This window comes from Microtus oregoni, unplaced genomic scaffold, assembly GCF_018167655.1.
Source record: "Microtus oregoni isolate MIOR12 unplaced genomic scaffold, Mior012 000009F_ref0000495, whole genome shotgun sequence".
Taxonomy (NCBI): domain Eukaryota; kingdom Metazoa; phylum Chordata; class Mammalia; order Rodentia; family Cricetidae; genus Microtus; species Microtus oregoni.
In genome coordinates this window covers 13,797,175-13,822,248 of record NW_024543068.1, presented here as the reverse complement: position 1 = coordinate 13,822,248, position 25,074 = coordinate 13,797,175, and the positions used below count along the sequence as shown (strand labels likewise).

Here is a 25,074-nt window from a genome sequence, read left to right as displayed (position 1 = left end):
TTAGGGCGGGGCCTAGGACGACCTGCTCTGTGGGCCGAGAGTTCTCGTCGGAAACAAAACAGCAGTAGCAGAGACCGAAACCTCCGGTGCGAGCCGGCCGCCTGGGCGCGGAGAGAAAAGGTGAGTTTCCGGTTGTGCCGGACGGACGGTGTCTGCCAGCTGCGATCGCTCGTTCTTTCTGAGGGCCGGGGCCTTAGCCTTTGCGGGCCGCGCAGCGGGCGTCCTCGAGGATGAGGGGCGGGGTCCAGCCGGGCGGAGACCGAGGAACCCCGCACGGGAAACGAGATCGGCCAGTTTGTTGGGGCCCGGCCAGGCTAAGAGTGACCCCCTCCGAGCGTTGGTCCGGAAGTGCTGGCTTTCCCGGGCGTCCCGGAGCAGGTGGCTGCCGTCGGGGGTGGCCGGCTGTACGGGAGTGGAGCAGGAGATAGAGGAAGCGCCCTAGGCTGGGTCGGCTTGAGCAACTGGTGAGACTCCCCGTCTCGTGTCTCCAGTGTGTCCTAGTCCAGAAGTGAGTGGCACCCAGGGCTAACTTCTCTGTGTCTCCATTGCCAGGCAGAGAGTCGTATCGCCGGCGCTTGTTCCTTCATCAGAGCTGTTAAGGTGCATGCCCGACTCTTGTAGGCGTCTTTAGTGCTTCCTTTTCTTCCTTTTCACGTTTTCTGATGTGACACTGCGGTGGACAGAGATCTGTCTGGTAGTGAGACTGGAGTGCATAAGAGAATTTAGGTGACTTTTATGTAATTTGGAGAGATGAGAGTTACAGTAACGGGAATGTATACGGGAGAAACGTTAGCAGGACAAGCGATCGGCTCAGCCAAAGTATGAGATTGAGTTCAAGAATGAGAAATGAGGAAGTTAGGAAGTGGTTTGAAAATACCACTTTTGAAGTGTCAGCGGGTGAAGATGGCCTGAGGTTAGAACTGTAGGCATGGGTCACTTAGGTAGATTTGCTGCTTGATGTTTGAGTAGCTAACTGGGTGACAGGAACTCCCAAAGAGCCAGGTGGAAGGAGGGTAAGGAGGCAGCTGAGGATGAGTGTAGAGCCACAATAGTGCAGTGTCACAGAAGCCAGAAGGCAGGGAGGCTTGAGGTTGAGGAAGCTTTGTCAGCGACTTGGAATGAAAGGGTGTTGTAGAAGTATCTGAAAATCGGAGTCGCATTGTGCCGTTGAAAGAGGAAGGTGAACCATAGATAGTAGTTTCAAGTGTGCCAACAGACATGTTTGTAAGGGTTACAGGAAACAGGTGAAATTCGTTTTAATGATTTGATAACCAGTATAGCTAGCAGTTTTATTTTAGCATGTAATCATTGTAAAGATGAACTTGTCTTCTCTGCTAGATCTTAACTGAAAATAAAAAAAAATATATCTGATTTCTAAAGTATCCCGGGCACATGTCACAATGTTTTGTTGTGTAAACCGAGTTCCTCTTTGATGCTGGAAGAATTCTTGTTTGGTTTTCATAATACCTTGCCTAGTTCCTGGTTTTAAGTTGAGTAAAAGCAGAAGAATTTAGGCAATGATAAATATCAGAAGCTTACAAGCTAATTAGATGTAAATAATCATCTTTAATGAAAAATTAGTTGTATTCTATCCATTTCCACAGAAGGTTGAGACAGTGACTCACAATAATCATAACTTCATTACAGAGTTATTACAATTTAAAAGAATAGAAAATAAAAATATTAAAATAACATTGGGGGAAAAGAGTCTTTCTAGTTGCCAGGTATGGTGGCATGCGTTTGGAGTCCCAGTTAGTTGGAAGGCTGAGCAAGAAAATCAAGGCCAGCCTTGATGAGAGAGAGACAGTGAGTGAATGAGATGAGATTAGTCCTATGTGATCTGAACCTATTAGAATCTGTAGTCTATTTCTAGGCTGTGTAGGTAGATAGGACATATAGTACATTGTGTGTGAGAAAACTGTGTAGACTCTCATTGTGTGGGTGTGTGTATGTGTGCACACGTGTACGTTATATGCAAAGCTAGAGTCTTTGTCTATATATGTGGGTGCGTGCATCCATGCTTGCAAGTGCAGAGGCCAGAGAAGGACATTGGATGTTTTCTCTATTAGCACCTTATTTTAAAAAAAAGTTATATTTTATTGTTTTTGTATGCAGGGTTGGGGGATGGTGGTGATGGTGGTGGCATGGTGTGTGTGCAGAAGTTTGAAATGAGTTCTCCTTCCATCTTTAAGTTGGTACTGGTACAAGTCTCCAGGCTTGTGGGGCAAGTACCTTTACTTCCTGAGCCACCTCCATAGCCCCTTATTTTTTTTAACTTAATTGTTTTGTTTTGTTTTTTTTGAACAGGGATCATTCTATATAGCTCTGGGTGTCCTGGAACTCACTATCTAGACCAGGCTGGCCTCAAGCTCACAAGTAAAGTAATGCTTCCCCACGTCCAGCTTTAGTTTTTGAAAACTTAATTATGTGTGTGTATCCATAATGGGGATCCTAGTGCTGTGATACAAAGGAATCATTCTTGTTTACATTATGTGGGTTCTGAGCATGGAATTAAGGTTTTCAGATATATGCAGCAAGTGCTCATCAGCCCTGTACCTTATTTCTACGCCAGGATTCCTTTACTGCACCTGAAGGTATTTCAGCTAGAGGGCTGGCCATCAATCTCCTGGGATCCTCGTCTCTACCCCCAGTGCTGGGATTGCAGGCATAATAGCTTTGCCTGGCTTTTCTGTGGTACTAGGAATTTGAGCCCCAGTCCTCTTATTTTCACAGTAAGTGCTTTTACCCACTGAGCCATCTGCCCAGATTCTATATACTGTCTTATACACTTTGAGACTGTTGGTTTGTTTCACTGTAGACCTAGATTTGACTTCTGTGATTCCAAGGCTCTTGGAAGTACTATCAAGCATATATTTGTATCACATTGCCTTTACAAAATCCAGAAAACATCTATATTCTAATATGTTTAATCCTGAAGGTTTGACTAAGAAATCCTCAGCTGATTTTAGCTCGTCTTCATTGCATCTTCTGAGCCAGCCAACATTACCACTTTTAAAACAAGCTGCAGCAGGATGTGTCCATAGCAGCCCTCCTTCAGAGCTAACAGCCTAGAGCACATAGATCTCACTCAAGGCTCTGCTTCAAGGTAGAAGTGTGGGGCCGCTTTTTTGATTTGAGCATCATCTTATGGGGCCTAGGTGGGGAGGGCAAGGAGTACCAATCCATGCTAGTGTCTCAAGGCAATGTCGAATGTATAAAAAAGCAGGGCCAACTGCACAAGCGTAGCTCACATATCTGCCAGTGTCAGTCAACTAAGATCATATTGACAAAGGCACATAGGATTTCACCTAAAGGCTTAGAAGGTAAATAATGAACTTTACCCATCATGAGGCCAAAGAGACATTGGTTCCAGGACCACTAGATTCCAAAACTTAAGGATGCTCCAGTTCAGTCCTTATATAAAACGGTATAGTATTTGGGGCGAGAATGTAGTCATGTACAGAGACCTACACTGGATCCCTAGCACTGAAGAAAAAAATCTGAACAAAAATACATTTGTTACTTATAATCTATACACATAAATCCTCTTGTATACTTTAAATCATTTCCCCATTAGAATATCTAATAACACATAATTGTTACACTGTGTTGGTTAAGGAAGAGCAAAGAAACTACATGTCACATAGTTTCAGTCTTTAGTTGGTTGAATCCGAGAATCCTGAACCAGAAGACATGAAGGCTAACCATTCTTCTCTTGGGGATACTGGGGGAAGAGAGAATATTTACTGAATAATAATTTTATCTACCACAGATGGTTCACAGAGGTGGAGTGGGATGGGAAGAGGGAAAAACACACACTCAATAAGATGCATCACCACCCTTGCTCTTTTTAGTTCTGTCACTTTCAGATCTCTTGGAGGGCGGGGGAAATGATTTGCTCTCTGTACCTTAAAAATTAAGAGTCTGTCTTGGCTATTCCTAAATTAAGGGATTTCTATTTCAGTTACTGAATACAGTTTAGAGTTTGGTTACATTTATTATTGAATGTGAGCCTTCAGAAACTCAAGTAGAACCAGGTTTGATAGTAAAACACTTGTAATCCTAGCACGTGAGAGTTGGAAGCAGGAGGACCTCAAGGTCAAGCATTTTGAGCAAGACCCTGTTTAAATAAATATGTAAATGACAGGGTATGCCTTAATCCCAGCACCCAGGAGTTTGAGGTCAGCCTGATCCACATAGCTGAGTACAGGCCAGGTGGCAGGCTACGTAGTGAAACCCTGTCCCAGACAACCAACCAAGGGGAGAGCCCAGGTGTGGCTCAGTGGTGGACAGGACACTTATTTGCTTCCCACCAGCCAAAATAAACAAATCAAAACTGGAGTCAGCGTTTGGGCTGCCTATCAAGGAGCAGCTGCTAAATGACAAGTAGAAGATAGAGTGGGGAAAGTGTGTGTAGGGGGGCGGGGGGAACAGCCAAAGTGCCCATTTGTGCAGCCTGTTGGTCAGTTGTGAGACCCTCGCCCCAACTTTTGTGAGAAAGCTTTAATTTTTTTTAACAGCCAGCCTTGGGCTCACGGGACATCCATCAGTCTCAAAAAGGAGGTAGATATGTGGTAATAACAACAAAAAGATTGCTCTTTAATTCTTGTCCCCTTGGGGTCAGATATCACTTTATGAGGTTAAAAAGGCCACCTTATCTTGAATATGCCATCCACCTCAAATATTCATCATAAAGTCTTTAAAATCTATAGCTCAGAACCCACTCACGTTCTGCTCCTTGTGCATTTTCTTGTAGCCTACTTGGGTCTGTCTTTAGAGTATATACATTGCTAAATAAGCTTTTGCTTAGATTATGTATATGTGTGTAGACTAAACCCTCCCTCCCCGTTAAGAAATAAGACCCTCACTTTAGGCCATTGCAAGATGTATGCGGATACTGCACCTTTGTTTCCCAGCCACCCAGACCTAAATAATCACACAGAAACTATATTAATTACAACACTCTTTGGCCTATGGCTCAGGTGTATTTTTTGCTAGCTCTTACATCTTAAATTAACCCATTTCTATTAATCTTTGTATCACCACGAGGCTGTGGCTGGAACAGTAACGTTCCAGCATTTTTCTCCTTGGGCAGCTATGTGGCATTTCCCTGACTCCTGAACTTCTGATTCTCCTGCCTGCATTCTTCTAAGTATTGGAATTAGAAATGTTCAAACCCATATCTGGCTTATGTGTATGGAGACTGAACCCAGGAATTGGTTTGTGCTAGGCAAGTACTCTAGGAACACACTACCTCTCTAGCCCTGTGGCTGCTTCCTTGAGTGGGATTTTCTCTTAGGAACCTATCCTGAAACTTGAAACATTGCTCCTGAGATGTGTTTGAAGTTTTAGTTTATAGAGGTTTCTAGTTGTATAGAAACTTTATTTTTTTCCTCATATGTGGTATGTGGATGTTTGCATATTTTGTTGTATGCCCGAGACTGATTTCTGGACCTTTTCTAGATCACTTTCCACCTTATTCTCTGAGACATAGTCTCGATCAAACCCAGAGCTCACTGATATAGCTAGTTTGGCTAGGGAGCTTGCTTTGGGAATGTCCAGTCTTTGCCTCCTGTGTGCTGGGATTAGAGCTGAGCTGCCAGACTCACCCACCCAGTACTGAAGTGGGTCTTGCCATCCCACAGCGAGCACTCTCACCCTGAACCATCTCCCCAGACCCTGCATAGACGTTTCTGCGGAGCATGTCTGAGCTCCGAGTTTATTTATAGTTCTGGGACTCTTTTCCCCTTTGTATATCTGCCTCGTTTTCCCTAGTACTAGGGATGGGCCCCAGGGTCTGCACATACTAGGAAGCAGATCTGCGTCCCACTTGTTAGTGTCTTTGTCTGATAGAAATTGTAGTTGCTCGTCAGAACAATGATCGCTTTTTCCTTTGTCTGACTGCCTGAGTTGTGCTAGGAACAAGCCCAAAGCAGAGGGTAAAGTATTTGCTAGATCAGAATTGATGTGAAGGTCTAGTAAAGAAAATATACTGTGGACAGAACTATGGGGGGACGGTCCATGAACGGGAACGGGATCCTTTTATAGTAGTCAAAAGACTGATTACCTGGCTTTACCTCCTGAGCCATTCGTACTCAAAATTTACTCGAAAATGTACTAAAAAGTCCTTGCAGGCTGGCCATGTCAGGTAAGGCACTCTGATAATTAGGTCAGCAGCACAGGCTCCATAGGTAGGATCTGATTGGTAGTGAGGGGTTTTGCTCTTTTACTTTTGGCCCTTTGATTTCGGCGCTTTGATCCCACAGTGTCTGATAGAAAGGAAGTAGATGGCAGTGAAGAGCTTCAGTGTGTCTGTTCTCAGCAGTGTCCAGAGTGGAAAGCACCAAGATCTACATCCCTTCTCCTCCCTTGCAATGCAGGTCCCTTCCCTGCTACTGGCTGTTAGTGTTCACATCTCTCAGCTGAGAAGGTTATCAGATTTGCAAGTACCTTCTGCCATGCTGCCTGAACCGTGGGGTCATTGACCTTGTCCATCACTCTCTTCAGCTGTTCCTGATCAAAATCAACTCTGTTTTGGCCTACCCCTTTCTTTGTAGCGCTAAGCAGTGTGTGTCTATTCCCCTGCCGTGGCATGGCCTGCTTCTGCTTTTGGGCTCCTTCTGAAGACAGTTCTATCAGGGATGCTCTTCTTATGCCCTGTGATCTTCAGAGCTTCGGGGGAGGCCTGTGATTTCTCTAGGTGACCAGAAGAGCCCTGGGCTCTGGATTGGTAGTGTTATTCATTTGATCCTTAACCTTGCACAGGCAGATCCCTTTGCTGTAGACTGAGGTGCTTGTTGTGTGGGACATGTAAATGCAGAGTCTTGGGCCCAATTTTTGTCTTTTGTTTTTGTCTTTTTGGGAAGGGCAGGCAAGGAAGGTTTTTTGAAAGGGAGAGAAAGAGCTCCCTGGAATAGGAGTGGAGGGTGGAGGTTAAAGAGAGAACTGTCCCTTCATGAGAATTTTTATTATTTTCAGAAATTTTTGTAGATTCATGTGTATAAGTGTTTTGCCTGTGTATAAATATGTGCATATCTGTGTGCCTGGTGCCTGTGGAGGTCAAAAGAAGACATCAGCTATCCGGAAACAGGAGTTGAATGGTTTTGAGCCACTGTATGGGAGCAGGGAAAGAAACCTCGGTCCTCTGCAAGAGCAGCAGCATGTGCCCCTTAACCACCGCGCCAACTCTGTGCCCTCAGGGAACTTTTCTACCCCATTTATTTATTTTTATTTTATGCGCATTGGTGTTTTACCTGCATGTATGTCTGTGTGAGGGCGTCAGGCCCCTGGAACTAGAATTACAGACAGTTGTGAGCCACCATGTGGGTGCTGGGAATTGAACTTGGGTCCTCTGGAAGAACAGCCAGGGCTTTTAACCACTGAGCCATCTCTCCAGCCCCCCATGGGGACTTTTAAAGAATCAAATGGAATATGATTATGAAAAGAACTTTGAAAATAGCATTGGGAATATGCGGAAGTAGTGGCTGTGTTATTATTGATGGTTCTTACAAGATATGTCTGCGAGAGCTCCAGTATGGCTTCTTCTGATGGTTAAACAGACTGTGTAAGTATTAAAGAAACAAGTAAAAAGGGCAGTCCTTTATAAAAATAAATGCTAGGACTGTCTGTGGAAAATACTTTAAATATCTCAGGTTTCACTTTATACTAAAAGCAGTTGCTGATGTTAGGGATCTTGTTTACTTGTGAGCAGTAGTATTATTGCTAGTGGTAAAAATGAGTTTCACAAGCCTTGAGGTGGTGGTGCACGCCTTTAATCCCATCACTCTGGGGCAGAGGCTGGCGGAGGGCAGCCTGGTCTGCAGATCGAATTTCAAGACAGCCAGAGCTATATAGTGAGACCTCATCTCAAAAAACCAAAAATAAAAATGAGTTTAATATAACCTAGTCTGAATTGCTGTAAAGCCTTAGGCAAGGACAGTGTACTATATGTGGGTTTGGATGACTTTGTTTACCAGATGAGATCTTGGTTGAAATAGTTGACTTCTTCATGGTACATTCCCCGCCCCCCCCCCCCTTTTTTTTAGAGACAGGGTCTCATTATACAGGCTAGGCTGGCATCAAACTCTGAGAGATTTGCTTCCTGAGTGCTGGAATTAAAGTATTGTGTTACCACACCCAGCTATTTGATTTGATCGTAAATGAGTGGATAAAGTGAATAACTAATTAGATGTTTTTACTTTTTGTTTAAATTTTGCATGGAAGGAAGGAGACAGATAAACATAAAAGAGATCCTGCAGTGACTAGAAATTTGCCATGAGAAGGCTGGGGTGTGGGTTGGTAGAAGGCTTGTCTAACATGAGTGAGACCTTGGGTTCCATTCCCAGGAGCCCCCCTCTCTTAGAAAAGCTATTTGTTGGGGATAGAGAGACGGGTCAGTGTTTAAAGGGTGCATTCTGCTCTTGGAGAGGACCCAGGTTTGTTTCCCAGCTCTTAACCCAGGGCCTCGAAGCACTGTGCTACGGAAGTCAGTGCCCATCCCCTCTTCTGCTTGTATAAATGGCTGCCGTGTCGGGTGAAATGAGACGGCTAGAGAGGGGTTGTGAAGTGAGAGAGCTAGGCATCTATGGTATGAAGATGGAAGAATTAGTTTAGAGTTGTCAGTACAGAAAAGGAAATTTGAACCCGTGGTGATGCACACCTTTAATCCCAGCACCCAAGAAGCCTCAGAGGTAGGCAGATCTCTGAGTTCAAGGCCAGCCTGGTCTACAGACCAAGATCCAGGACAGCCAGTCAGTGTTAAACAGAGAAACCCCGCCCACCTCCCACCCCCCACCAAAAGGCAAAACCAACAATAAGAAAAAAAGAAATTCGAGACCGTCTCTTAAAATCACGTGACTTCTTGGTTTGAAGTTAAAAAGTATCTCAGTGCTTGAGGTCTCATTGCCATACCTCTCCCTAACACAGTAAATCTGTCAGCCAAAAGTCACACATAGCAAGTTAACACATTTCTTCTGACTTGCAAATGTTTGAGTGGATTTGACTAATTATGAGTAACGTGGTAAAATCCTATTTCATACTAATCCAGGAGTCAACACGTGACAGAAGCCCTTCAAGGTCCTTAAGCAGCTCGGCCTGGAAGAGAACACATGAGAGAAAGGTTTGTTTTTACAGAATATAATTCATGAGAGTGTTTACAAACAAGTGAGTAATCTTAACAGCTTGAAGTTCTGCCTTGTTTTTCCCTTTTCAGAATCCCAAGAGGCTCTGTTTTCCTTGAAAGGGTATTTCTCTACAGTCGCTCCAATGACAGACATACCTGCACCCTTGTCCTACTTCCAGAATGCACAGATGTCTGAGGACAGCCACTCCAACAACACCGTCCGTAGCCAGGTACAGTGTGGGCTTCTGAAGCTTCCCACCACCCACATCACGCGCCTCTGGAAGGTGCTGAGCCTGGGCAGCTTTGTTCTACTTTGGACATTTTTATTTACTGAATACTAAGCTGGGGCTAAAGTATCATAGCCATGGTGAATGGGGCCCCAAAACTACTTTTGTTTTACTTTCTTGTGCTGGGAACTTATCCTGGTGTACTGAGCTGTTCCCCCAGCCCATAAGGCTGATACCACATGAGTGTTGATGCAGGTCCTACTGGCCTCATCACCTCAGCTGAGACTTTCTTCAGCTTCCTGAGGTATGAGGACCTCATGGTCCACATTATTTGTCGTGATCTTACTCTTCTACAAGGAAGAAGGGATACGTTTTATTAGGTTTTCTAGTTTCTGGGCCAGTTTCTGGAAGTGTTCAGTAAATATTTAGTGACGGTGATTATACAAGGTAAAGCATCAAAGGTCTGAGTTGAGGATAGGACAGGGTACATGGTGCAGTACACACCCTCTTCACAGACTATGTGCACACACAGAAATCTGTCTGTTGTGACCCTGTTAGTAAGCCATTGCTGACCAAGTACAGACTCCATAGTAGGCCTGTGAAGTGACTAGGGAGTGGTGGAGCTTCCTGAGATATAACTAGGGTGGAGGAAACCTTGACAAGGGCAGTCTAAGTTCTGTAAGGCTGGCTTTGGGGGATTGTGTATACTTGCTACTAAAATTTGTCATTAAAGGCAAGTCACAAATGAGTATGAGGGACCTGGAGAGGTGGCTTAGGGGTTCAGAGCAATTCCTGCTCTTTCAGAGGATCCTGCATCTACATGGGTGGCTCACAACTGCCTGTTAACTCCAGCTCCAGAGGATCTGATGCCCTCTTCTGGTCTCTGAGAGTACCTGTGTGTGTGCGCGTGCACGTCTATACATGCACACACGCACATACACTAATAGGCTCAAGATTTTCTTTGTGTTCTTTGTAACCCTGTTAGCTAATCACTGCTGACCGAGTTCAGACTTCGCAATAGGCCTGAAGATTTAGGATTCCTGACTTTCTCATCAGTAAAGTTAGATGATTTGCTGACTAGTCTAAGTTATTGTATAACTTAAAATGTTTTGATAGCACAAGGAGTTTGGGTAGCCCAACACTAGAAAGTAGGACTTCAAGTTTTAAAACTCTTACTACAGCTGGGCGGTGGTGGCTCACGCCTTTAATCCCAGCACTCGGGAGGTAGAGGCAGGCGGATCTCTGTGAGTTCGAGGCCAGCCTGGTCTACAAGAACTAGTTCCAGGACAGGAACCAAAAGCTACGGAGAAACCCTGTCTCGAAAAATCAAAAAAAAAAAAAACTCTTACTACAGTCCTGAACAAATAGGTTCAGGATTGAACTGGTTACTCTTCCCACAGTATACTGAATTGAAGTCATTTTGGAAAAGACAAATCTTTACAGTCTGCTAGCTGACGTTCTTGTCTAAGTTTAAGCACCATTATCTGTTGTTAGGTAATGTAATTGGACATAACATGTAAAAAACATTCCTTGTTCCAGATGTCTTAGCATAACCTCTTTTATTTAATTGTTTTTATTTTATGTGCATTTGTGTTTTACCATGGATGTCAGCTCCCCTGGAACTGGAGTTACAGTTGTGAACTGCCGTGTGGGTGTTGAAAGAGCAGTCAGTGCTCTTAGCCACTGAGCCTTCTCTCCAGCCCTAGCGTAACCTCTGTGACAGAGGCAATGATGGGCTGTAGGAGTCCCAAAATATGTTTTCATCTTGTGGACTGCTATGTATAATCTTATTTATAGTGAAGGGACTTTATGTTGGATAAGAGTCACTATTTTTTAAAGTCTAAATATTTATAAAAATTTTATTGTATAATGTTCTAAGCATCTAGAGTAGTGGTTTTCAACCTTCCTAATGCTGTAACCATTTAATATAGTGGGAACCCCCAACCATAAAATTATTGTTGTTACTGCTTCATAACTGTAATTTTGCTACTGTTATGAATCATAATGTAAATATTTAATATATAGGATATCTGATGTACAACCCCAAAGGAGTTGTAACCCACAGGTTAAGAAGCACTAATCTAAAGCATAGCAAATAAGTAACCAACTGATCAAAAGCATAGCAAATAAGTAACCAACTTTATTAAAGTTAGAGGCCGTATTATTTGGCATGTACTTCTTATTTGTAAAGGCGGTTAAGATTTTTCTGTTCTATGTCTGTTGACCAAGGTTTCTGTCCTGCCTGGTCCTGCAGCCGTTCAGTTCCAAAGAAACACACAGAGGTCTGCATTAATCATAAACTGGTTGGCCTATTAGCTCAGGCTTCTTGTTAACTAATTCTTACATCTTAAATTAGCCCATAATTCTTGCCTGTATTAGCCGTGTGGTTTGGTACCTTTATCAGTGAGGCATTCTCATCTTGCTTCCTCTGCAACTGGGTCATGACTGCAGACTGACTCTTTCCCCTTCCAGAATTCTCCTGTTCTCGTTGCCCCACTTTGGCCACTCAGCGTTTTATTAAAATACAAGTGACAAATCTTTACAAAGTACAAGACCATTGTCCCACAGCATATGTCTCTTGAAAACAACAAAAATGCATTTCTATCATGTGGCAGTTCAAACCCAGATATTTATACATGCTATGCAAGTACTCTACATACACCCCAGCCCCTGTTTCTATTTATTGATCCTAAATTCAATGAAACCATAACCAAATAAAATAGATCTCTACATTTAATTTGGAAAATTTTGTGGGAAAACAAACAATATAAAAAAAAATTGAAGTACCTCTTCCCCATCCCACCCTCTTTTCTTAGGAGTTACTCTTCTAAATTTGGCTTTTTTAACATGTTTACTATAAATATGCAACAAAAAGACTTTTGCAATTGTACATGAATCAGCCCAATCTTCTTTGTTCTCTTTTGTGGATACATAAAAACTTGGTTTACAAATGTTTGGTAGTTCCCAGTTTCTCAGCATACTGAGCAGATCTGTTGCCTGTGGTGGAGGCGTGAGAGGTCTCAGAGATAGAGACCAGATTGAGATCTCTGTCCAGTGTTGCTCAGCTATGAGACAGTGAGTGGAGAACTGAAAGTAAGTTCTGTTCTAGCGCAGTAGTGCACTTGGAGTATACGGCTTTTCAGGAGAGTTCTGGGTGGTTTATTTCACAGGTGAGCCTTAATGGAAGGGCTAAAGGGGGGGTTGTCCAGATAGGAATCCAAGTAGGTTGGGGTTTCTTCCTCTGTAGGGTTTCTTACCCTTTTTTTGTCCTTACAAAGTTTTTGATGGGGGGCTGGAGAGATGGCTCAGTGGTTAAGAGCATTGCCTGCTCTTCCAAAGGTCCTGAGTTCAATTCCCGGCAACCACATGGTGGCTCACAACCATCTGTAATGAGGTCTGGTGCCCTCTTCTGGCCTGCAGACATACACACAGACAGAATATTGTATACATAATAAATAAATATTTATAAAAAAAGTTTTTCACCCATACACTGAGACAATGGGGATGCTCTATCGGGAATTCACCAAGACCAGCTGCCCTGGGTCTGAAAAAGCCTGGGATAAAACCGGACTTGCTGAACATAGCGGACAGTGAGGACTACTGAGAACTCAAGAACAATGGCAATGGGTTTTTGATCCTACTGCACGTACTGGCTTTGGGGGAGCCTAGGCAGTTTGGATGCTCACCTTACTAAACCTGGATGGAGGTAGCCAGTCCTTGGACTTCCCACAGGTCAAGGAACCCTGATTGCTCTTTGAGCTGATGAGGGAGAGGGACTTGATCGGGGGAGGGGGAGGGAAATGGGAGGCGGTGGCGGGGAGGGTGGCAGAAATCCTTAATAAATAAATAAATTTTAAAAAAAACATAAAAAAAACAAACAAAAGCCATAAAAAAAGTTTTTGATGTGTTATGGAAATAGATGCATGATGGGAACAGCCAATTTTGCAAGGCTAAATGAATGGAAATTCATTCTAAAAAAGCAAAGTCTGGGTTGGCTATGCTGGTCCCAACCAATTTGAACAGTGATGTGGTAAGATAAAACACAACTCTGTGGTTGCATTAGTCTCTAAACCACCAGCAGTTTGTCCCTTTTTCCTATGCCTGTATAGCCTATCTCAGATCTGCCATTTTTAGTAGAATAACTAGCGTGACCTGTCACAGGAGTCCAGTGGAGATTTCATGGTTTCCCCATTACACACACATATACACACACCCTACTTTACTACCTTCTGTCAGCTTACCCATACTGCCCCAGTGTGGACATGACTTTCATGTTTGTTGATGCCATTGATTGGCTCTGTGTGTATGGACTGGAGACTAAAAGATGGTGTAATTAAATAATGGTTCATTTATTTCTGAAAAATGCAAGGTTTAAAAAGCAATAAATAACCATAGCACTTTGTGTTCTAAATTACCATTTAAATTAGGTATTCAAGAAGCTCTAACTAATAAGAGCCCTGGGTATTTGGCTGTAGTTGGAGAAACAGTAGTAATTACCTTGTTGTTCTCTGCAGTACAGTCCTGTGATGCAGTCAAGGCTGGCTTCAGCCTTCCCAGTTTTCCTAAATGCAGGGATAATAGATATTCATCACCACACCCGACTCTTCTTTTGTACTCTTTTTTGAAATATTTTAATATTAGTATTTTTTGTATGTAATAAATGTACCACTCCTGTCAATGATGGCAGTAGTGGAAGAGGCTGGGAGAATGTGTGAAAACTCTACCCAATGTCCTCCATTCTTGTTTCTGTTTTGTTCAGAGACAAGGTTTCTCTGTGTAGTTCTCGCTGTCCTGGAACTCCCTTTGTAGACCTGGTTGGTCTCCAACTCATAGAAATCCACCTGTCTCTGCCTCCCGAGTGCTGAGATTAAAGACATGTGCCACCATTGCCTGGCTCTGCCCAATATTCTTATGAACTAAAACTGCTAAATGTATATTGAAAGGAAGACATGGACTATCACCACACATGAAGGAAGCCTTTGAAGTTTTTATTGTTTAGAAATACAGAAGTATTTGTGATAGAAATGAGATTTGTTTCCATAGTTAGGAAGAATCAAAGTAGGTAACATGTGGGAGAAAAGATGAATCAAGATTATCTGTTTTTCACTTAGGACTTTATTATTGTATATTTCTGACACTGTTTAACTTTCCAGTAGTGATACACACCTTTAATCCCAGCACCTGGGAGGCAGAGGTAGGCAGATCTCTGAGTTTGAGGCCAGTCTGGTCACAAAGTGAGTTCGAGTTCCAGGATGGCCAGAACTGTGACTCAGAGAAACCCTATCTCGTACCTCCACCCCCAGCCGCTCCCCCCCCCCAAAAAAAATGCCCTTAAAGAAAAGTTTATTGCTTGCTCTTTTTTGTTTGTTTTAAAGACAGGATCTCTAGTAACCACGGCTGTCCTGGAACCTGTCATGTAGCCCAGGCTAGCCTTTAATTTATCATCTTCTTTCCTTAGCCTCCCATGTGTTCAGATATAGGCATATGGCACCATGCCTAGTGAAAACCTTTCTTTTATTTTATTTTATTTAATTTCTCTTAAAATAGCGCTGTGTCTATGTCTAATCATTTTAGTAGGTACAAGATGTTTATTTTTGGAAGCCCCTAAGTATTTTTAGTATTATCTCTTCATTTTAACAGCTTTGAAAGCTGCTTTTTGTTTTGTTTGTTTTTGCTTTCCTGAGATAGGGTCTCTTTATGTAGCCTTAGCTATACTGGAACTCAAAGCATATTTTAGAATTCCTTTAAAAAGATGCTTTTATTTTATTATATTTATTTTAAAAGAGAATCAGTCTCTCTTAATTTAGACTGGTTTCACAGTTCTGCCTTAGTTTCCCAAGTGTTGTGATTATAGGTGAGTGTTATTATGACCATTTTGATGGAGCCAGGCTGTTATCACCCAGACTAGCTTCAACCTGGAAGTATAAGCATCTACCACTGTACCCGACTGGCAGTCTTTAAGAATGGCTTTCTCATGATATAATTGGCATATGATAAACTATACATAGTATTCCATGTGCTGACTTTAACATGTATAAATACTCTTATTTATTCCACCATGATCAAGATAATGAACAGATCTCATCAATCCCAAGTTGCCCCAAGCTCTTTTTGTGTTGTTTCTCAAGCCCTTCTGTGCCCCAGCAACCACCAATCAGATTTTTGTCACTGCACTCTAGTTTTGCTCTTCTAGAAGTTTATATAAATAGAATCATGCTGGCATGGAGAGATGGCTCAGCCTTTAAAGACTAGGCTCATAATCAGAAATAAATAGAATCATGCAGACCTTTTTGTCTGGCTTCTTCCATTAGCATAATTCAAAATTAATGGGTATTATGTCAGTAGTCTCCTTTCTATTCCTGAGTTGGATCTAATTGTATGCTTGTGCAGAGTTCTTTGATCATTTGCTCATTTCAGTATTTGGGGGGTTTTCAACCTGATGACATACTGCAAATAAGGTACTGAGATATTCAGTTAAAAGACTTTAAATGGACATGTATTTATTAAATGTCTAAGGGCAGAGCATAACCCAGTATTTCATGGTATATACAGTTTTCCAAATTGATTACCATCAGTGTATGAGAGTTTCATCTAGTTCATCCCATTCTTGTCAGCACTCACGGTCAGTCCCAAGCTTTGCAGCACTTTTAAAGGCATATTGTAGTATCCTTGTCTGACTAGCGGTGGTGTTGGGTGTTTTCCTGTTGTCACACTGGTGGCACTTTCTCTGGTAAAGTCTCACAGTTTGTTGCCTATTTTTAAATTGTTTGTTGGGGTGGTTGGTTTTTGATTTTTGAGTAAGTTGCTTTCTTGCTACTAAGTTGTGAAAGTTCTTTAAATTCTGGATAATGTAAGTTATAATATATACATCTTGAAAGTATTTTTCCTAATCTTTGGCTTTTCTTTTTATTACTGGTGTTTTTTGAGCAGCAGTTTTGAATATTGATGATGCACTTTTTGTCTTTTTTTTTTTGGTGTAGATATGGTTTGTGTGTATATGTGTGTGTTATTATCTAAGAATTCTTTCCCAAGTTTTTGAAAGTTTTTGTCCACATTATTTTCTTTATAGTTTTATGTTTTACATTTATCTGTTATTGGGCATTATGGCACACACTTGTAGCCCCAGCTACTTATTTGGGAAGCAGAGGCAGGAGCATCACTTGAGGCAAGCCTAGACAACCCAGGCTCAAAGACAAATCTCATTTTGATCTGTGATGTAGTTTAAGTTGGTTTTGTATATGGTCGCACAGTATGGGTCAGAGTTCATTTTTCTGCATGTGAGCATGTCAGCACTGTTATGAAGAAGACTGTTGTTTGCAGTAAAGTGTCTTTGTATCCTGGCACACGTCTGTTCTGTCCCATGGGTCACTTTGTCTTTGTACCAGTAGCATATTGCCACAATTACTGTAAGTGTATATTAAGTTCTGATATCACTACCTAATTGGTTGTTATTTTGATTTTGGGTTGTTTTTTTAAAATATCAGTTGAGTATGACATTGTACACCATTAATCCCAGCATGAAGGAGACAGAGGCAAGCAGACCTCTGAGTTTGAGGCCAGCCGCTCTACTTAAGCCATTGTGTATATAAGTCCTTAGTGATTTTTTTCTATCAGTTTTACAAAGTTTTCTTTTAAAAGACAAACTGGCAATTTGAATTGCATTGAATCCATTCATATGTTTTGTAGAGGATTTGTGGAACTGATATCTTTATAATACCAGTCTTCCATTGCCTGAGTAGTATATTTCTATATGTATTTAGGTCTTTTTTTTTTTTTTTTTTTTTGGTTTTTGGAGACAGGGTTTCTCTGTGGCTTTGGAGCCTGTCCTGGAACTAGCTCTGTAGACCAGGCTGGTCTCGAACTCACAGAGATCCACCTGCCTCTGCCTCCCGAGTGCTGGGATTAAAGGCATGCGCCACCACCGCCCGGCCTTATTTAGGTCTTTTAATTAAAATTTTCAGTTGTGGTAGCACAAAGTTTAAAGTTTGCCCTCTTAATCAGTCTTTAGCTCATGGTTTAATATAAACCACATTCACATTGTGCTCTAGAATGTTTTCATCTTGCAAAGCCAACATCTCCATTGAACTGTCTTCTCCACCTCCACAGTGATAGTTACAATTTCTGTTTCTCCATGTGATGACTTTAACGGTTGTCTTCTTGTGGCTTGCTTACTTCACTTACATAGTTTCTCAAGACTCATCTGTATTATAGAATGTGACAGGACTTTCTTGTTTGTTGCGTATTTTTTCCTTCCTGTTCCTTCTTCTCTGTCCTTTCCACCATAGCCAGGACTACAGGTGTACCCCACCTTGTCTGGTTAGGACTTCTTTAAGGCCAGGTAATACTCTGTTACATGCTGGCATGTTTAAAATTTTGGGGGAGGGGTGTCCTGTGAGACTTCTCTGTCTCCTGGTTTGAATATGGGTGTATATGTCTTTGAGATCCTGTTTTCAGCTTAGTAATTGAGTATATGTTATATATGCCTGAAATGGAATAGCTAGGTCATTTGCTATTTTTAATTAATTTGAGCAGGATCTTATTGTCCTCCTGCCCTAATGTCCTGAGTGCTGGGCATACGGGCTGTGCCACCGTGGCTAACCCCACCCCTCAGGAATCCACCTGTTACTTTCCTTATTGGTTGTGCCTTTTATGTTCCAGATAATAGAGTACAAGGGTCAGTTTCTTCACACCACCACTGCTGTTACTTCCTGTTCGTTTTTCTGAAGCTGGTTTTTCTTGCCTAGCTTGGCTCTAACTAGGCAGGCACTCTAGATTGAGCTACACCCAGCTCCATTTTGTGTTTTGTTTTGTGTTGTTGATGATGGCTATCCTAATGGTGTGAGATAAGCTTTGATATGTTTTGCAAATGAAATTTATTGGTAGTTTCTTTTGTTTGTAGATTACCTGTTCACTCTACTACATGTTCCTTTGGTGCATTTTTTCTTTTGTAGTTATTTTATATATTTTATTCACATTTTTTTAAAAAAAAGTCCATATTCCTTCCTGCACAGCTGCATGTCAAAAAAAACCCCACTATAAACAGTTTGAAATACATGTAGGAAAACAGATATTTGGCATAAAGCTTATTTAAATTTTCCTTAAAAAAACATTATTCAGAGTTTCAAGAAATTTAATAAAATTTTTAGTGATGATTATTTCTGAAACATACAAAATTTAAATATTATAAAAAGGTTAAACCAAAATATGAAAACTTTTTGCTTTTTTTCCTCCTTAGTAAAAATTCAGACTATGTCATATTAAGAAAGTTCAAAAGGTTATAGTGGCTGTCATCTCATTCGCCCTCGGAGTTGCTGTCCCTTCTCATGGGGACAGGGCCTCTCACTGAGGACAGTAACATGTCTTTGATAGGCTTCTTGGGATTCTCCTCGAGGTCTGTCTTGATTGTTCCCGACTCAGACAATTTCCAGTCCAGCTCCTTGCTTGTACAGGTGTAAGATCATCCAGAAGCTGTCTCCAGCTCTGGTAACTTCTTGAACATAATCCTTTCCTGAGATCTCTAAAACTTCTCCAAATTTGTTCCTCAGCTGATGTGCTTTCCACTGGGCCAGCTCGATAGCATGTTCGTCCTCCTCATTGAATTCATCCTTCTCCTCAGCTCCTCCAGAGTCATCTCTTCATATGCTTTCACCCTGACTGCTGGAGGAGTGCCTGCTCCTCTTTTTCTGCTTCTCCTTTTCCAGTTCCTTCAGGCTCTCCTTCGGGAGCAGGATGCCCTTTCTGCACAGGATGTCATTCCACTTGGTGTCTGCATTGGGGTCCTGCTTGCCTCCACTCACTCGGACCAATCCTTTGGTGTATTTTTTATGGTTGGTGTAGTTATTGGTTTTACTTCTATTCTTTAATTTCTCTTCGCAGCATTTTGTAATTTCAAGTGTGTACAAGATATTTGGAGCAGGAGTCCTACACTACCCTCGATTCTGTAGTTCACTGGAAGGTCTCACAGACCTCAGGAAAACTATTGTGTTCACTGTTACAGTTGATTAGTGTGAAAGAATACAGATTAGCATTGGCGATAGAAGAAGGCACATCAGGCAGGCCAGAAGACACTTGCATGAGATTCCAGTGGATTTGTGCAGACAGTGCTTCAGTTCTAGCTACAGCACATGGCAAAATACGTGGACTATTTTCAATTAGGGCAACACACTTGGGCCTCAGTGTCCAGGGTTTTTATTGGTTATGGCCCATACAAACACGGCTGCTTTGGTTCTCCTCCCCCTTTAGAGTCAGACTGACACTGTTCTTGATAGAGATCACAGTCTAGGTTGCTGGAAGGCCTCTCATAAACAGTCCTAATAGGATATTCCAAGGGCTTACAGATATCTTCTAGGATCTGGGTGAGCCAGAATATTCTTGGCAGGTGCAGAGTTTAGAAAATCCTGATGCACTAAGTTGGTAGCCTTACTGTTCAACAGACGCTTAAATCTTTCCTTCCACCTGGCTTGGCTTTCTGGTGTCATACTGTCCCAAAGTAATCACATCCCAGGTTTCTTAACCCTCTGTGTAGTCTTTGCAGAATGGTCTCAGAGTTCAGGAGAACAGGGTCTGTCTGTCTGGTTTCCCTGCTTTTTTCCTGGCTCCCAGCATCCTGTTTGGACATGGCTGATAGTCACTCATTCCCCTATTGTAACAAATGTAGCAATTAACACTTAGAAACTGAAACAGATTTATTTAACAGGAAAAATGGTGAAAGACATGAATACAATTTTATTTTTTTTAACTTTGTTTTGTAGTTTGGGTTTTTTTGGTTTGTATGGTTGGTTGGGTTTTTTTTCAGACAGGGTGTGTGTGTGTGTGTGTGTGTGTGTGTGTGTGTGTGTGTTGTGTGTGTGTGTGTAACCTTGGCTACCGTGTGTGTGTGTGTGTGTGTTGTGGTGTGTGTGTTGTGTTGTGTTGTGGTGTGTGTGTGTGTGTGTAACCTTGGCTACCGTGTGTGTGTGTGTGTGTGTAACCTTGGCTACCCTGGACTCACTTCATAGACGAGACTGATCTGGAACTCAGATCTGTAGTTGGACTTTCTTTGGACTGCCAGCCATCTTCCAAATAAAGACATGGAGACTTATTATTAATTATGAATGCTCAGCCTTAGTTTAGCTCTTTAACTTAGTTTAAACTGTTTCTATTCATGTACATTTTGTCTTTCTACCTTTTTTGTTTCATTCTGTATATTCTACTTTTCTGCTTCCTCTGTGTCTGGCTAGCTGGCCCCTGTCATCTCTTTTGCTTTCTCTCCAGAGCCTAAATTTCTCCCCCTTCTTACTTTCCCTGCTTGGAAGTTTCACCTATGCCTTCTCCTTTGCTATTCACTGTTCAGTTTTTTATTTGTCCAATCAGGTGCCTTAGAAAGGTAAGGCAAAATGACCATACATCTTTACATATTTAAACAAATGCAACACATGTTTCTGTAATTAAACAAGTATTCTGCAACATTTTCCCTTTTTTGTCCAAATAAAAAGAATTTAATTTTAATGTAGTAAGACCATATGCAATAAACAATTATCAAGTAAGAATTATATTTACAATATCCAGTCCATTTGTATTTGGCAAATTCAGAGAAAATACTCTGTTTTCTATCCTAGCTTGAAGTCCAAAGTTTTATACCTAAACCACTTTCTATCATAACTTGTATTACCAACCTAAAAATATCTTCTTAAACCTTAACACATTTTTTTAGATAGACAACTTAAGACTTTATGTCTATCAACCTTTGTAAATTTTTTTTTAAAATATATTTATTGATTATGTAAACAATATTCTGTCTGTGTGTATGCCTGCAGGCCAGAAGAGGGCACCAGACCTCATTACAGATGGTTGTGAGCCACTATGTGGTTGCTGGGAATTGAACTCAGGACCTTTGGAGGAGCAGGCAATGCTCTTAACCTCTGAGCCACCTCTCCAGCCCCCAACCTTTGTAAATTTTGCATCTCTTTTTGTAAACTTTCTTTCTGAATTTGGTAATAAAGAAAATGGTATAACTATCTAGTCTTTAACCCCATCAGAGACGCAAGAAGGATAAAATATTACCTGAGTAAACAGGAAGTGCAGAACAAACAACTTCCAAAACTGTAGGAATGATAGAGACATCTGGTTGCCTTGACAGTCAACCAAGGTTCTTCTGCAATATTGGGACGTCCATCTTTGGCCTACAGGCCTAGAATATCTGACAGACTTTTGTGTGAAGCAGGAGTTTTGTAGGACTGTCTCACTTGTCTTTGAAAAGTTTGGCAGCTACTTTATTTTATGTCCTGCTTGTCCAGTTTTTACAGTATACTGTCAGCAGTTGAAGAAGGGCAGTTTCTTGCTCAAATGGCTAGCTTTGACACAGTGAAAGCAAATTTCATATGGAGGTTCTTCAATGCCCATCATCCTTTTATGAAGTAGATTGATGCTGCCAGCAGCAGATGTCTTCCTGTCATGAAAAGCATTAGATTATTAAATATCTTAAATGCCATATTCTGTAGGTCTCTGAAGGTTTTGAAGATTACTCATCTATCTAAAATAAATCTGTTTTAACTCTGAAAACATATCTAATGTGACTATAAGTTTGATTGTTATAGGGGACTTTTAACTTGCATTTTTTTTTTAAAAAAAATATCCTAAACAGTTTGTTAATAATAGCTTTCAAGGACTAGAACTTTATGTTACATTTTTAAATGAGCTGCATGAGTACAATAGTTTAGACAAGAGTAGAAACATATAACAAAAATAACCTTAAATTTGTATCAATATACAAGAATCCATAAAAATATAAAATATTTGAGATGAATAATTGTCTTTTTGTTCTATATTTTATATCCCCACTAAATGATGGCAGACATCCATAAGCCATCAAAAGACTGAAAACCACCCACCCTACCTCTTGGGAATGTGGGTGTTGTGTTCTCTGGACTGCTTCCTATTTTTTTCTGGGGGTGATGGCATTTCCAGGCGACCCTGAGAAAATTGAGGTAATGGTCAAGTCCTAAGAAAATTAGCTGTAAAATTTGTTGTCCAGTGTTTATGTAATGGGACAGTACAAGGCTATCTGAAGCCCTGGCTAGGATAGTCTGTGAGGCTGGGCCATCTCAGGTAGCAGCCTTGAAGTTGTTCTGAATGCAGAATTCTGAGGAAACTGCAACAGAAGCACTCTAGAAGGCTGGTTCACCTGGACCACCCATTTTCAGTGGTGTCTGGTTTCCTTGCTCTGAAAACACAAACTTTCAAAGCTAGCATACATAACTGCACTAACATGAATATGGAATATGTGTTGTATACAAGCCAACCAAAGATGATTTTGTATTTACATCTTTGAGCAAGTAAAAGTTATCTGTCAACTTTATAAGTTTATTTGGACTCTATATGAACCCTCTACCCATGCCATATGAAAGGATGGCACGTAGTAATAAGTCATGAGGACTCTAACTAACAAGATATATCCTGTGTCATCCAGTCTCAGAGCTGTCCCCACGTCAAGGGATCAGCATATATGTCACCTGTCTTGTAGTCTTTCTAGGTTTATTTCTTTATGTCTGTAGCCAGGATTTTCAGGAGGTTTCCCCTAGTCAAATATGGTCTCTATTAATTTTGAAGGAATTCATAGCCTTTCATTTCCTATGTGAACAAAAGCATAACTTCTTCCCCAACACAATACATTTTCTGAATTCCACTTAAGAGTTAAGGCATCCCTAAAGTATCTCGGCTGGTTTAATTCAGCAGTCCTTTTACAATCTCACATCCCTCAGCAGCTGTTGTTCGCTCACCAGTGTTAAAGAAACTCAAAGCCAACAAAGCACTGTACAGGATCTAGACTCCTGTGCATTTCCCATCTTTTCATGGCTTATTCTTTTTATATTACTTTACCCTTTTCAAAGACTTATTTTTTTTTCCTATTTCTACCCCCATTTTATTTCTTAGGCACCTGTGCACATTGTGTAATATGTCTAAAAACTTTTTCTTTTTTTTTCTTTTTTTTTTTTTTTTTTTTTTGGTTTTTTCGAGACAGGGTTTCTCTGTGGTTTTGGAGCCTGTCCTGGAACTAGCTCTTGTAGACCAGGCTGGTCTCGAACTCACAGAGATCCGCCTGCCTCTGCCTCCCAAGTGCTGGGATTAAAGGCGTGCGCCACCACCGCCCGGCTTAAAAACTTTTTCGGTCTGGACCTGTTTTACTGTGCACTTGTAGCATTCTCTGACCTCATGAGCCAGACCTTAAACTGCTGGGCAGCAGCTAGACCCTCCACTGTGTGGCTCTGCTTCTCCTCAGGTCCATAAGAGCCGAGCCATAAACCTGCAGACCTGGCCTGGTCTGTAGCTGGGAGCTATGTTTAACTGAGAGCTGTATTCAACCACCCAGCTCTAGGAAGTTGGTGTCCTCTCTGTGACAGGTGTTTTTTACTTAGCTTGCCATTTTACATAGTGTGGTGACTGCTCAAGTGCTGTGCTGCATAGCAGCTCCTCTTAAAGGAGCCATGTTCTTTTTTTTTGTTGTTCTTTCTCAGGCCCTATGTGTAAATTCAGGCCCCAGCTTGGGTGCCTGTGATCCGCCTGCCTCTCCCTCCCAAGTGCTGGGATTAAAGACATATGCCACCACTGACTGGCAAGAGACCTTAATCTTAAAAAAAGAAAATGAGAAACTGGTTGTACACTTTTTCATATCTCTTACTTTAACACCATCTTACCTTCACAATATGTTTTACTTTCTAAGAGTTGATAATATGAAGACTAGGGTGTTAAGCAAAAGAGTGACTGTGTGTGAGAGACAGAGACAGAGAGGACAAATATTCACTGCTAAGTTAAACCACACTCTCTAGACCATTTTCAGCTCAAAACAGGGCAGGGTTGGGTCATGCTCCTCATCAACCAGAATATCGAGTGTAGGAGTGAGTGCTTGATCTCCTCTGTCATAGCAACTTTAATTAAACTGTTCATACAGACTGGTAATATAATTGTGCTGCCAAGAAAGTCACACCTGTTTCAGTTCATGTTATTAGAATTGTATTGCTAAACACAGACGTCACAGTTTTGGCTGATGACTTGATCACTTCCTTCTCTGGGAAAATAAAAGCCTAGTTTATCTCTGTTGCTATTTTCTAAATTTATTATTCTGTGTGTGTGTGCGTGTGTGTGTGCGTGCATGTGCTTTAGTCTTTATCACTTTGTATTGCTCACAGGATAAAGTCTCAAGTCTCTGATAGGGCAAATAAAGTTTCCTTTAGAACCTGTCCTAAAAGTCAACAGAAACTTTTCAAAGAGCAGAGTCTCTGGAGCCAGGACCCTTTTAGGGATACTGGGTTTGGAACCAAGGTCTTGCTCATGATGAGTAAATATAAATGAGCTACATTCCCTTTTCAAAATTTTATTCTGAGACTGAGACTTAACCACACTGCCTTCGGACTTTATTTCTCCTGCCTCAGCTTCCTGAGTAATTAGATTGTAGGTGTGCCCCATCACACCCAGCTCAGAGTCTAGAGCAAACTGATTTCAGTGTTGCCACAGCAGAGGACCTGGGATGCAGTAGGATTCTCCTGACTATTGTAAAATGGTATCTTAGTTACTTTTCTGTTTCTTTGGCAAAACACCATGTCCATGACAGATTATAGAAGAAAGGGTTTATTTGGGTCTGTGCTTCCAGAGGGCTAGAGTCCATCAGCGTCATGGCAGGGAAGCATGGCAGCAGACAAGCTTGGTAGCTGAACTGGAAGCAGAGAGAGTGTGCACTAGGAATGGCGAGAC

The 25,074-nt window shown here is 41.5% G+C and overlaps 1 protein-coding gene across 4 annotated transcripts in view; it reads left to right on the top strand.

The window, feature by feature from the left end:
* The window catches only part of Psen1 (presenilin 1), a 51,792-nt gene continuing 26,718 nt past the window's right edge, over window positions 1–25,074 (top strand). Inside the window, exons 1-3 of one of the 4 annotated variants that reach the window (XM_041658291.1) lie at window positions 1–120; window positions 9,047–9,118; window positions 9,212–9,351. In XM_041658291.1, the coding sequence (XP_041514225.1) occupies window positions 9,265–9,351 (87 nt within the window). In that variant the 5' untranslated portion in view covers window positions 1–120; window positions 9,047–9,118; window positions 9,212–9,264. Of the gene's footprint in view, window positions 121–204; window positions 509–2,678; window positions 2,733–9,046; window positions 9,119–9,211; window positions 9,352–25,074 lie in introns of those variants that run through there. The other 3 variants (XM_041658292.1, XM_041658293.1, XM_041658295.1) reach the window with 3 other exon arrangements.